The sequence below is a fragment of the Notamacropus eugenii genome, chromosome 6 (genome assembly GCF_028372415.1).
Source record: "Notamacropus eugenii isolate mMacEug1 chromosome 6, mMacEug1.pri_v2, whole genome shotgun sequence".
NCBI lineage: Eukaryota > Metazoa > Chordata > Mammalia > Diprotodontia > Macropodidae > Notamacropus > Notamacropus eugenii.
In genome coordinates this window covers 57,172,888-57,187,015 of record NC_092877.1, presented here as the reverse complement: position 1 = coordinate 57,187,015, position 14,128 = coordinate 57,172,888, and the positions used below count along the sequence as shown (strand labels likewise).

Sequence of the window (14,128 nt, the reverse complement as noted above, 5' to 3'; positions counted from 1 at the left end):
TATTTGAATGTGACCTCTTTGCAAACAGAAACTATTTGGCTTTTCTTTTTGTATCCCCAATACTTAACATAGTGTTTGCAACATAATGAGCACTTTATATACAGCAACAATCATTTAATAAGCGCTTTTTTACTCATTCATTTGCAAGTGCTTATCTGTCTCTATCTAGTCCAGACTATATTTACCTATAGGTAGTTATGGTAAACCCTTCTTGCTGGCCCCCATGTCCAGCAGTCTTTGGTAAACAGGTACGTTGCCCAGTCTGTCCACAATTAGGTATGAAGTAGCATTCCATCAATCTACCAATTTGTGTGTTCCACAAACATCAAAATTCCTCAGCAAAACCATGTCAGTTTGTTGAAGGTCCTGGTTGTGAATTTAGGTATCATAATATGATTTATTTCTGTCAGTATTCTTCTGGGCTGAAGTTGTAGCTAGGTGGTAAGCTTACTTTAGCTTCCCCCTCAGCTAAGAAATGTGCTGATTGTGCCTATAGCTGCCACACCCACCGCCCACCCTGCCATCCGCATGGACTCCAAGATGCAAGTCAGTTTGACAAGAGTGGCTCACACATAAATTTCAGTAGGTGGATAGGATATAAAAACCACTGCTATGGTTCCAGGTGGAATTGTATACATATGTTAGGATAGCCAAAATGGTGACACCATGGAGATATTTTTGTTCTGATCTCAGTGCTCCCAACATACTGATCAGTGAGTTATTGAAACACACATCATGTGTATCCCCTCAACGGTGGTAAGGGACTGTTCTCACCTTCTTAATGCCAGTTAAAGTTAACATCCTTCTCATCAGTCTCTGCAATCTGTCAGGATATTCCTACCCTGCAAAAATCTTCTACAATACTTTAGCTGTGGAACCACTCTGATTTCTGGTTGGACATTGTCTCTAAATTCCTTTGGAAGTGGCTTGATGTCACCATATATGGCTTATGTTCTTACAGTCTCCTTCTTGAGACAGTAAATGAAGTTAGCAAATCTAAAGATTTGTTCATAGTCATGTTCCTCAAATATGAAATATACATTAGTTGTACATTTTTTTGTATGCCATAGGCAAAAATTTGACACTCCTTGGTGATACCTAGGATAAGTAAAATCCATTTCTTACTAGCTTTAAGGTATTTTCTTGACTCATACATCTAAAGTCACCAGTAAAGATTTCATTACTATAGAGTAATATGTGTGGGGAAATATTATTCTAGAGCCACATGTGGGATCAATGACAGTCCAGTACATCATCATCTTATGCAACTCCTACTTCTGCCATTGTCTCAAAATGGACAGTCATTTTAGTTGTCTTGTGTCTTGGCTCTTGTCACTTCTCACAATTCTTCACCAGCCTTCTGTTCTCTTTGCCAGCCATAGAGACAACTCAGTCAAAGAAGATGAGGTCAATGAATATGCTCCTGACATGTTTTCTTTGTCAGTCTCAAGTTTTCAGCAGCATTGGGGGGCGGGGTTACAGATAGCTTTTGTTTCTTCAGTAGTTGTCATCACAGCTTTGATTTCATATGGTTTTGAGAATGAAACATCTACATGTGCAAACATTTTTCCTGGCAAGTAACATATGCATAATTTGGAGTTGCTTAATTCTGTACCCATATCTGTTTGGTCATCAGCATCTGAGTTGGCACTGTTCCTAATACAAATGAATGGATTAGTGTCAATCCACACTTGCAATTTTGCCCCTTATGCATAGTCTGTGAAGTTAGACAAATTTCATCTCATTACAACAAGAAACTCCCTAACAATTAGAGCTGTTCAAGAAGGGAACGGCCCACCACAATGATTCCTCACTATTGCTGGTTTTCAATCAGAATTGGAATGGTCGTTAAATGCCTAGCTTCAGATCGGACTTCTTGAGTAGTTATGGGTCATACTGGATGACTTCTGAGATCTCTTCTCAGTTCTGAGATCCTATGATTCTGTGAAAATCTCACACTGCTCAATTTATCTTCTAGAGCACTTTACGTAGTGCTTGATTCACACACAGAGCTTCACAAATGCCTATTGATTCACACACAGAGCATAATAAATTCATGTTGATTTACTCAACAGTCTTTCTCAAAGTTCAGATATAGTAGACGTGGTCATAAAATATGAAACGCTGGGGCTAGTTTCCATTTAAGATCAGTGATAAAAGTCATGTACTTCTTTTAAAGTTTAAGAAAGAGAACTGAAATGGAAATGCTTTCAAAGGTTTTCATTCTTCAATAATGACTGAACATCTGGAGGAAAGAATTGATAGATTGAAAATCTTCCATTTGTAGCTCCTACTAGGACACTCATAGGAGAAAAATGTTATATTATCAACTGATAGGAGACATTAATCATAAAAACCGCAGTACATTGTATTTATGGGGCATTTTACAACCTGAAGTGTGCTTGTGCATACATCATCTCTTTTGCTGAAGTTCATGTCTTACTAGGCCTCCTGTGGAAGGAAAAGAGGAAACTGAGATATAAGTGCCTACTGTGATGACTGAGACCAGTGATCTCAGAAGACTAAAGACTTGTTTATTAAGAACTGAAACTGTCATTTAGACCTTTGAAATAAGGGTTGAACTCCATCCATAATTTCCTTTTTCCATATTTCCCCTTAGAATCACAACAGATTCCAAGAAAGAATGTTAAAAGGTAAAAGGTTAGAGCCAGAATGGCCATTTCAACATGGATTGTAGAATGTCAGGGCTGGATAGAACATAGAAACCAGAAGAGATATTTAAACATAAACCGGAATATTAGAACAGGATGGAATTTAATAAACATCTGTCCAACTCCACTCCTTATTCAGTTGACAAAACTGAGGTCCAAGAAGAAGTGGCCATAGATTGATGGTGAATTGTTACTTTACCCCAAGAGCAATTATTATTCTACTATGCCAAGCTCATTCTTAAGTTTACATCCTGAAGAAGAGACAAATCCCAATTCTAGAATAGTAGTGTTAGTACTGGGATGGCTCACCAAGTTGGGATTTAATTGAAATCATCATAAAGTAGAATCTTTGCAGTATCATGTTCAAACATGACCTGAAGCGAGAATCTCCTGGGAAGCATCATGGGTGGTTATTGAGCTTACAGGGAAGGAGTTCTCCAGTTCCTGCTTAAACCTGCAGTGATGGCACATTAGGGCAGAATTTTGTGCTATTGAAAGAAATGCTTTAAGAAAAATCAATAAGCAAAAAATAGAGTAGGATCTTTCAATCATGTGATACAGGTGAAGGTATGGTTTGCTATAGATTTGCCATCAATTATGAAAGTTTGACTATTCATTAAAAAATTACCCTGACTAGAGTTAACTTCAGAGTAATCACAGATAATAGGTTCCTTACAATTCCAAAAGACTATAGTTCTTTGAACTCCTTTTTTAGATTTTTTAAAGGAAGATGCAATTTTTGTTGTTGCTAGTGCTAAGTATGCTTTGAAAAATAAATTGTTGAGACATCTCTGTGGGCTTCTAATTGTAATTTATTTTGCTGATGCCTTTTAATATGTACCCTTCAGTTGTTCAGTGATTCTCTTTGGCCTGGTTTCTAGGTCTTCGAAGAAGAACACCACATTCTGTACCTGGATCATGGTGGAGTGATTGTGGCTATCAAAGACACATCCATCCCCTTGAAAATACTCAAGTAAGGCTTTCCTTCTTTACAGCAGAGAAAGAGCATTTAAGATGGATTGCAGGAATTAGGGGGAAGAGAGATGGGGAAGAGGTTACCTGTTTGTTTCTCCCCAATGACTTTTGATCCTTGGTTGTAGGCAGACATTAAGAACAAGCAGATGACTGGTTGGTCTATCAGTCCCTCTCAATAGCTATGTAACTAACCTTGGGCAAGTGACCTAACATCTCAGGGCTTTCAGGTTTCTTACCTGTGAAATTACAAGGTTGGGCAAAATGATCTTTAAGATGACTTCCAGTTCTCGCCTTCTGTTCTAAGTTCCCTCCCAGCCTTGACAATCTATGATTGGTGTTCTAAGATGACTCTGAGCTTCAACATTATGTTTTGTTCCAAGTTCATTTCCAGTTCTAACACCATATGTTCTATGCTCTAATTTCCCATCTCTGACCTGCTAGGATCTGTTTTCTAAGGTGTCTTCCAGCTATAACATTATTATATTCTGTGTTCTAAGGTCTCTTCCAACTCTAATAAAGTTACGGGTCTGTATTCTAAAGTTCTTCCAACTCTACATTCTAATGTTCAATTATGTCTAAGATATGTCTTTTTATGGGAAGGAAAGAAAAGACCTGAGGTGTCCATCAGCCCTTGGAAGGAGAATCAAATGTTTGGGCAGTAGCTTTAAAAGAATAAGAAGAATACACCATGGGGAAGGAAAGCACTCATAAGCCATAAGAAAACATGAATCCTTATCCCAAGCAACAGTTTCTTTAAATCTCTAGCAGCAGTCTGAAGGCATGTATGTCATAGAAACATAGAATTTAAGATATGGAAGGGATCTTGGACATCATGCCTTCCTACTTCCTTCCTTCGTAGATAAGGAAAATAAGGCTAAAACAATAGATATCACTTGTCTAAGAGCACATAGCTAGGAAGTGACAGAGCCAGGACAGGAACCCAAGTTTCCTGACTCTTAGAGGTGTGTGTGTGTGTGTGTGTGTGTGTGTGTGTATCTTTCTCACTACACCACATCTATTATGTTACAGTGAGATATTATTACTGTAATTATCATCTGACAAGATTCAGAGACTGTTAGGAATGCTGGTAGTTGTCAGTGGTACATTTTCCATGTGGTTTTCCCCACAGGCATCTGAGTGGGGGTGGTGGGTGGGAGTGCTGGGATGACATTTAGTTAATTAAAATACTTACAACTAGACAAACCCAGCTGACTTTTAGGAAATGTGACTAGATCTGTAGGTACCTGGAGTCCTCTGTTGTCAGGCTGACATTTTACTCAACAAATGGAAAAAGGAAACATACACGCAGATCCTCTTGTGCTATTTGTTTAAGGAATGGCCCTAGATTGTGAGATCAGATGTGACAAATGAAATGTGACACCTTTCTCTCTCTCTCTCTCCCTCTCTCCTTCTCCAGGTTCAGCATTGATGAAGGTCATACCTGGAGCACACACAATTTTACCAGCACTTCTGTCTTTGTGGATGGACTGCTAAGCGAGCCGGGGGATGAGACTCTGGTGATGACGTAAGTGACTACCCTCTTTCCTAGGTACCAGTCAGCTGGCTCAAGGCTTAATTGAGTTTGACTGCTAGTGCTCTGCCTAACTTGTAGATGTAATGAGCTGTAGTTAATATTGCCAACACCTGAGAGCAAGGGTGATTCTTCATTCTCTCTTAGAATCATGGTATCTCTGAATTGTTGGGGACTTCAGAGGCATTTCTCTAGTCTACCTCATATATCAATAGACATTCCTTTGCACTGTCCTCAGTAAGCAGTCATCTAGAATCCACCTGAGAGGTAGGTCACTACCTCCAGATGCAACTCATTCTACTTCAGAGACAGCTCTAATTGTCAGGAAGCCTTTTTTTTCTTTCTATCAAACCAGACCTTCCTCTCAGCAACACTTTCCATCCACTGCTAGTCGCTCACTCCTCTGTGGCCAAGCAGGAAAAATCTAATGCTTCTTCTGCCTTCAAATACTTAAAAGCATCAATGGCAAGTTCCCTAGTTTTCTCTTCTGCAGGTTAAACATCTTTAACTCCATCAGAAGTCCCATCTCCATGTGACCTCTAATACTGCCACTATCCTAGTCATCCTCCTGTAAACACTCTGCAGCGGGTTACAGTCAAAGATAGAAGGATTCAAAGAACTTGAAAACTCCTGATGTAAATTTACCTACAACCTACCACAAGGCCTACTCTCCTCTTCCCTCCCCAACCTGTTTTGTTTACTCTTCCTTTGAATCAACCTACCCTTCCGCCAACTTATTTCTAATTCCTACAACCTCTTTTCTAACCCCTATAATCCTACCCTCTACCTTAATATGATAACAATAGCAAAATGTCAATATTTTATTGGATCTGTGTCCTTATCAATATGGTTATTTCCACCATTGACAAAGACTATCAGTAGAAAGAGCAGAGAGTTTGAAGTCTGATAGACTGAGTTTGAATGCTGGCTCTGGTGGTTTACGTGTTCATGGGCATGGGCAAACCATCTTCTTTCTCTAGGCCTCAGTGTAATCCTCATGAGTGGCATGGAACAAAATCATATGTGTGTGTGTTTGTACACATATATGTATGTATACATGTGTATATGTAAGCATATATGTCTATAGGTATATACACATGTATGTACATGTGTTGTATGTGTGGATATGCACATATATGCATGTATATATATTTGTATATATACATGTGTGTACGTATACTCTCTATATATACACTCTATATATGTACACTATATAGACTCTATATATGACACATACACATATATGCATAATATACATATATATGTGTGTGTGTGTATATATGTATATACATATATATATATACACTCTCTCCATAGACATACACTCTAAATCCTAAGATTTCCATGCATATCTTTCTTTTGTTTTTCCATAAATCTCCCACAAAGGAGTACTCCAATGAAAAGCGAGCCTCTCTCGGTTCTTTTCACATTTTATGGGCACTAGGGCTGCCCTTGGTCTGTGCATCCACCAGCCGTGCTCCTCATGGTATGTTCTGCTTACCTTTTCTGGTCATAGATATATTTTTCATGATAGTATTTATGTCATTTCTCCTGTGTCCATCACAATAATACTCAATGTTGCAGGGATCTTCCATCTCATTAGTACAGGCATTTCATCTGGACTCCTCATAGGCAGATAAATCTCTCCCCTTTCAACTGCATAAGTCATGTCTCTAGACCCTCACCTAGAATATTGTTTTCCAGACTGTGGGCTTCATAGTAGCCAAAGGGAAATACTTCAATTCTCAAGGAGATTCCCATAATATATATTTAGGTATGGTCAAATATACCTCTGCCTTGTCTGTAGTAATCAAAGCAGAGTAATATCTCAAAGAGAGGCTTTTTGGAGTATGGAAAGATGCCTGGCAGAGGTTCAACCCCCAGCTCTGTAGCACTTAGTAATTATGACACTATGAACAAGTCCCCTTACATCTCTAAGCCACAATTTTCTCATCTATAAAATGGGCATGATACAGTTTCTATTACCTTTCTTCCAAGTATATTGGCAGAAAAGCATTCCATAAACCTTACCGAGCAATAAAAATAGGGGGCACCTAGATGGCATAATAAAGAATTAGATTTGGACTTAGACTTAGACCTGAATTAAAATGCTGTTTCAGATACTTAGCTGTGTGACCATGGGCAAATCACTTGATTTCTATGTGCGTTAATTAACTTATCTGTAAAGAGAGGGTCGGGATTCATGATTTCTAAGGTCCCTTTGAGCTCTAATTCTATAGTCCTGTCATCCTATATAAGTTTATTCGTATTATTACAAAACGGTCCAGTGCTCAGCTAAGTTGAGTCCTTTTCAAACATTTTGTTCAGCTTTATGAAGAAACGTAGCCTGGAATAGAGACGAGTCTGACCTTGAAAAGTTGAGTCAGAAATTTCCTGGAACAACACAATGATCATTTTTTTTATAGGAGTGACCCTTCCACAGCATCTGGACAATTTGATCTCTTTTGTCTCTTTATTCTTTATGGAAAATTCATGAATATGGTGGGCAAAATTCAGAACCCTCAGGGTGGTGACAAGGCCTTTAGAAGAAGCCAGGACCAGGAAGGAGCAAACTGACTGCTGTTTTCTCTGCCCAGCCATGTAATCCTTGCACACATAAACTCTCACTGACTTCAGCTGGATGTTAACATACAAATGGTTCTGGAACATCTGTTGGTGAATGCACTCTCATTTAATTTGCAAAATAAAGCCTCCAGAACTGTCTGGGGAGGAGTTTGCAGACCAATCCTTCAGAGCTGACCAGGCAGTTGTCTCCCAACATGCACAATCACATTGATTTTGTAATTGGAGCCAGAGTGCCTTGAGATCCGGGGGTTCTGTGATCTTATCATCAGAATTATATAAGGCCAAATCAATCCAATGCAAGGTTGAGAGTCACGATAAATGCATCTTCATGATGATAAGGAAATCAGATCCATAACTGAAAAGCTAAACTGGACCCCTTAGGTTCTGTTACATATAGGATAGGGGCTGGATATGTGATTTTACTTGTAGAGTGAGCTCCCACGGGAAGGAGCTCAGTCTGTCAGTGAAGGTCAGCTCCTTCTCTACAATTTAGCGTCTTAGGGAATAGCTCAAAGCAGTGTTCTCAACCTCAAATAGAAACAGGGAGGCTGCTAGGTGGTACGGTGGATGGCATACTGGCCCTGGAGTAAAGAGGACTCATCTTTGTGAGTTCAAATCTGTCCTCAGACACTTACCAGCTGTGTGACCCTGGGAAAGTCATTTAACCCTGTTTGTCTCCATTTCCACATGGGTAAAATGAGTTGAAGAAGGAAATGACAAACCACTCCAGTATCTTCGCCCCAAATGTGCTCATGAAGAGTTAGAACATGACTGAACGTACATTCCCAATTACAGAGCTTCACTTTTGACACCTCTGGTCTAGAAGATAAAGAGGTTAAGTGATTTGTCTGAGGTCAACCAGTATTCTCTCTGTCTCTGTCTGTCTGTCTGTCTGTCTCTCTCTGTCTCTGTCTGTCTGTCTGTCTGTCTCTCTCTGTCTCTGTCTCTCTGTGTCTCTGTGTCTCTGTCTTTCTCTCTCTCTCTCTCTCTGTCTCTCTGTCTCTGTCTCTGTCTCTGTCTCTGTCTCTCTCTCTCTCTCTGTCTCTCTCTGTCTCTCTGTCTCTCTGTCTCTCTCTGTCTCTCTCTGTCTCTCTCTCTCTCTCTCTCTCTCTCTCTCTCTCTCTCTCTCTCTCTCTCTCTGTCTCTCTCTGTCTTTCTCCCCTAAGATATCTCTCTGTTCCAAGTTCAGATACTCTAAATTCCCTTGACCTTCAGTTAGTCTTTCACACTTTCTGAGCCTCAGTTTCCTTTACCTATAAAGTGAGGCAAATAATCATGTCTGCTCTACCTACCTTGCCAGGTTGTTGGGTGGATCAAATGAGATAATTAATAGGAAAGTTCTTTGCAGCTGCAAAGGGCATAACACATTTAATTTATTGTTATTAAAAAGGCAAGATCCTTTAGTTAAATAGACAAACATTTTCCAGAAAACCCACAGGGGAATAAGGGGCTAGCTAACACTCTAAGCTCCCCACTTTGAACATTTTCAAAATACAGAGATAATGGCATTTACTAACCTAAGAAGGCTTGGAGGGAGATTCATTATCTAATTAGTTCCTGTCTGTAAAGTGCTAATTATCATTAATTATTGAGGTCCTATGTGTCGTATGAGGCTGATCTATAGCACATATTTGCTAGCAACAGATGGATGTGCCTGCATCCCCCACTGTAACAGTCACAGGGATGGGAGCTTGGTGATATGAGCATCAAACTAATGAGGTCTGCTGTCAGCAGCCAGTTACTATTCAACACTCAGCAGTAGAGAAGCCCCATAGTTTCAGGAACACACACCTAGTCAGTTGTAAACAACTTCCCACACAGTTTATCTGGAGCCACCTTACTACCTCCCCCATCTAGAAATCATAAGGCCAATTGTATATACTCCAACAACAGAGATCTGGTGCTGGTGATTCTAACTGGCCCTGCCAGCATTGATGGGAAGTGACTGCTTAGTGGTCATTCTGAGTATGTCTATAGAACGGAACACAAAACAAAACAAAAAACTCACCTAGGACCCTATGCCCTGAAAAATTTTGCCTCTGTAGTACTTGATAGGTGTAAAACTTGGTTATTATGTGTGATTGTTTACCATAAACCTGGAGCTCTTCACCATTTTGGTAACATGGATCCCTTTGACAGTCTGGTGGAAACTATATCGCCCTTATCAAATGCATGAAATATATAGGATTTCAAAAGAAACCATTTGTATAAATATTTTTTAGTTCACAGACTCCAGTTTAAGACCCCCTACCACAGAATCATATGTAATATTATATTTGAAAAAACTTTAGGTGTTGTCTAGTCTAATCACAATCTGTTGTAACAATTCCTCCTATGATATTCTTTGAGTCTCTTGAAGACCACTAGTGATGAAGAACTCATTACTTCAGGAGGCAGCTCATTCCATTTTTGAAATGCTCTAATTGTCAGAATGTTCTTCACAGAATGTGAGTCAAAAGGAATCTCTAAAGGGATATGGCCAAGCCCAGACCTGAAAGGGGATACCCTTCCCAACAACCTTGACATGTGGTCATCCAATCCCTGCTTGACATCATCCACCGATGGGGAACCTACTATTTCCCAGCAGCTCATTTTACTTTTGGAATGTTCTTATTACTAGATATTCTTTATATCAAGCTTAAATTTCCCTCTTCGACATTTATCCCTTGTTCCTGGTTCTGTCTTCCAGGTTCAAGGAGAACAAAGTAATTCATCTTTGCAGCTGACTGACCTTAAGATATTTGAAAGACAAGTCTCATATTCATAATCGCTCTGTCTTCTCTAGGAAAAAAAAATGTTCACATGAGTACAGGACAGAGAGACATGACTAGACAACAGTGCTTATAAAAAAAAAAGACATGGGGGTTTTAATGATCGTAAATGCAATACAAGTTAGAAATATGATATGACAGCCCAAAAAGATGATAATATTTGTTTTGTAGAAGAGACCTAAGTCACCTGGTCCAACCCCCTAATTTTACCTATGAGGAACCTGAGGGTTAGAGAGATTCAATGACATTTCCATGACCACACAATAAATTAGTGGCAAATCTGGAACTCAGACCCATTAGAAGGTAAGTTTCTTGAGAGCAAGGTCTCTTGCTTTTCTATTTGTATCCTTAGCACATAGCACATAAATAGCTTTGCTTACAGTAAGTGCTTAAGGAGAGCTTTATTCATTCATTCAAACCCAGGACATTTGACTCCTCCTAGTCACATTCTTTTTCTGCTGGCTATATTGATAAAAATAAAATGTCTAGAATGGTGTCTAGAATCCCCCTGTACCTTGTCCTGATCATATAACATCTGGAGTATTGTGTGTGTTTCTGGGGACTACATTTTAGTAAGTACAAGACTGTCCTTGAACTGGACAGTGACCTTTTCAACTTTTCATTCTTCCTTTCAAGATTCACAACCATCCTCATCACTTCCCGTAGATAAACACCAGCTCACAACACAGCTCAGGACACAGTATTCTGGAAGGGTCTAGCCTGAGCAGATGACAGTAGAATTGTGAACTCATTTGATCACTTCTATTAATTTGGCTTAAGGACTTGAAGCTCGTTGTTTTGTTCTTCTTTAGGAATTGACCTTGAAGTCATGTCATGAGCCGCACAGAACAGTTGGTCTGTTAATTTCCAGATATGTCTCTTTTTTAAGCATTCAGGACCCTTTGTGATATGGCCTTCACTCTACCTAGCCAATCTTATCTTTCACTGTTCCCTAACATGAATTATATATTCCATCCAGCCCTCAGGTGGCTAGGGTTGGGTCAGGAAGGTCACAAAACTAAAATTAACTAAGACATTGTGTCTTCATGACATAGTGGATAGAGTTCTGGAAGACCCAGGTTTAAATCTCACCTCTAGCATATATTAGTTTTAACTCTAGTTATGTTACTTTTCCTCATCTATAAAACGAAGGGATTAGTCTATATGGCTTTTAAGGTCCCTTCCCTTTCAAACTGTATTATTAGAGATAAAGTTAGGAAGACCTGAGTTCAATCCCACTTCAAATACTTAGTAGCTGCGTGACCCTGGGCAAGTCACTTTAGCTGCTGTCTAGATGCCTCAGTTTCCTTCTCTGTAAAATGAGGGTAATAATAGCACCTACATCTCAGGGTTGTTGTGAAGATCAAATGAGAGAATATTTGAAAAGCACTTTGTGAACTTTGAAGGGCTATATAAATGCCAGCCATTATTGTTGATATCGTTACCTTCATTCTCAACATCACATCCTAAATTTAGAGCTAGAAGGGACCTTAGAAGCCACGTCATCCAAACCCTTTATTTCACAGGGGAGGTCCAGAGTATTTGGGTGATTTGGCCAAGTTTACCAAGGTAATAGGTAACGGGCAGAATGTGAACCAAGGACTCCAAAGCCAGTGTTCTTTATTCTGCATAAAGATTGGTCAAAGGAACTAAAGCTGTGTAGCCTGCAGAAGGGAGGAATAGAGAAGACAGATAGGCTAGCTGTCTTCACTTATCTCGAGGTCTATCGTATGAAAATGGGATCTATATACTCTATGTGACTCCAGAGGACATAACTAGAACCAATGGTTGGAAGCGATTTTTTTAGCTTAACACAAGAGAGAATTGTGAACAATTAGAACTCTCCAAAATGGAAGGATGGAAGGAAATAAGCATTTATGAGGTTTCTACTATGTGCCAGGCACTGCATTAAACTCTTCATAATTATTATCTAATATATGCAGGTTAGACAATTAGCCCAGGGTCACACAGCTAGTAATTGTCTGAGGCTAGATTTGAACTACTTAAGTCTTCCTGACTCCAGCCTCAACCTTCTATCCACTATTGCTACTTTGTTGCCTCAAACATAAATGATTGTTTTACTAAGTATTGTTTCCTATTCGTGAAGGTCTTCAAGCAAAGGCTAGATGACTATTTGTTGTGATGATCTAGGCAGGCTTCCTGTATTGGGTAGAGTATCACATAATGTTGCCTCTGGCATTACTTCCATTGGCACTATGCTTCTATGGGGCCGCTAGGTGGCACCATAGTGGATAGAGCGCCAGGCCTGGAGTTGGGGAGACTCACCTTCCTGAGTTCAAATCCAGTCTCAAATACTTACTAGATGTTTGATCCTGGGCACGTCACTTAACTCTATTTGCCTTAGTTTCTTTGTCTGTAAAAACGAGCTGGAGAAACCCCTCCAGTATCTTTTCCAAGAAAACGCCCAATGGGGTCATGAAGAGTTGGACATGACCAAGCAGCTAAACAACAGCATGGTTCTATGAGTCTAGAATCCTGGAGACTCAGAGCAGAATTGAATGAACAAAATACAAATGTGCTGCATCATGTGGTGTAATAGAAAAGAGCTTGGATTCAAATCCCCAGTGCTTAGCACAGTGGCACATAGTAGGTACTTGATAAATGTTTATTGGTTGATAATTGATTGATTTGCTGCCTTTATGATCTTGGGTCATTTGTTTAAACTCCCCAGGCTTTAGTTGTGTTGTGTATAAAATGGGGGAGTAGGGCTAAATGGCCTCCCAGGTCCTTGTGTCCTCTAAATTGATGCTCCTTTGTTTCATCCCATTTCACCGTAAGAGAAAATCTGATCTTTGGCCTAAAGGTGTTGTAACTCAAAAGCAAAGCTGCTCTCTTGCATACTGAGCCAGTAATATTTCACTGGGGGCAGAAAGAGCAAACCTCTACGTGTGTTCTTTGAGCTTGTTAAAATGAGTTTCTCAGGGTTTCCCTTTCATTTGGATTTAAAACTGGTTTACAGAAGAAAAAATACACACAAGGGCAAGTTGGCCTGGCAGTACAGTAGCTGGCATTTGGAATCACTGCGACCATTATTATTTATTCACTATGTGTCCTGGCCATGGCCCCATTCAGTGGCAAAGAGGACACACTTGGAAGACTTTGGACAGAAACGAGGATATCACGCCTGAAAGAAAAAAATGAGCTTGAAGTGAACTTTTCAGACCTGCCAGTGAAGTGGAAATGTGTATTTGAATGCCTGTCCTTTGGGTGTTTGTGGCTTGGACTGTTTATCCAGCATACTAGCAGAGGTATCTGTTTCAGATGGTCCCCGCCATCATAAGCCCTCATTAAGGGTTGTCAGCTGGCATCTGCAATAGCGATGTTAAGAAAGGGATTGTTTTTCCCACGTGGGTCCTTGAGCCTTTCACTCATATTCCCCTGTAATTTAGACAGATAGGGCCGACTTCTGTGTTCACTTACTTTCTTGTCGCCTTAGGCCATATTCTGCATGGCTTTCTCCAGCCAAGCTCCCTCCAGCCAGGCTCCCAGTGGCTTCAGAATTTGCCTCTGATTTATGATCTAGTAATTGTCTGCAGATTTGGGCTCCACTTACCTATTAAGTACGCATTCGG

The 14,128-nt window shown here is 39.9% G+C and overlaps 1 protein-coding gene across 4 annotated transcripts in view; it reads left to right on the top strand.

The window, feature by feature from the left end:
- The window catches only part of SORCS2 (sortilin related VPS10 domain containing receptor 2), a 1,292,493-nt gene that overhangs the window by 1,190,477 nt on the left and 87,888 nt on the right, over positions 1-14,128 (top strand). For all 4 annotated transcript variants that reach the window (XM_072620161.1, XM_072620158.1, XM_072620159.1 and 1 more), the window contains exons 13-14: positions 3,554-3,645; positions 5,065-5,172. In XM_072620161.1, the coding sequence (XP_072476262.1) occupies positions 3,554-3,645; positions 5,065-5,172 (200 nt within the window). The remainder of the gene's footprint in view (positions 1-3,553; positions 3,646-5,064; positions 5,173-14,128) is intronic.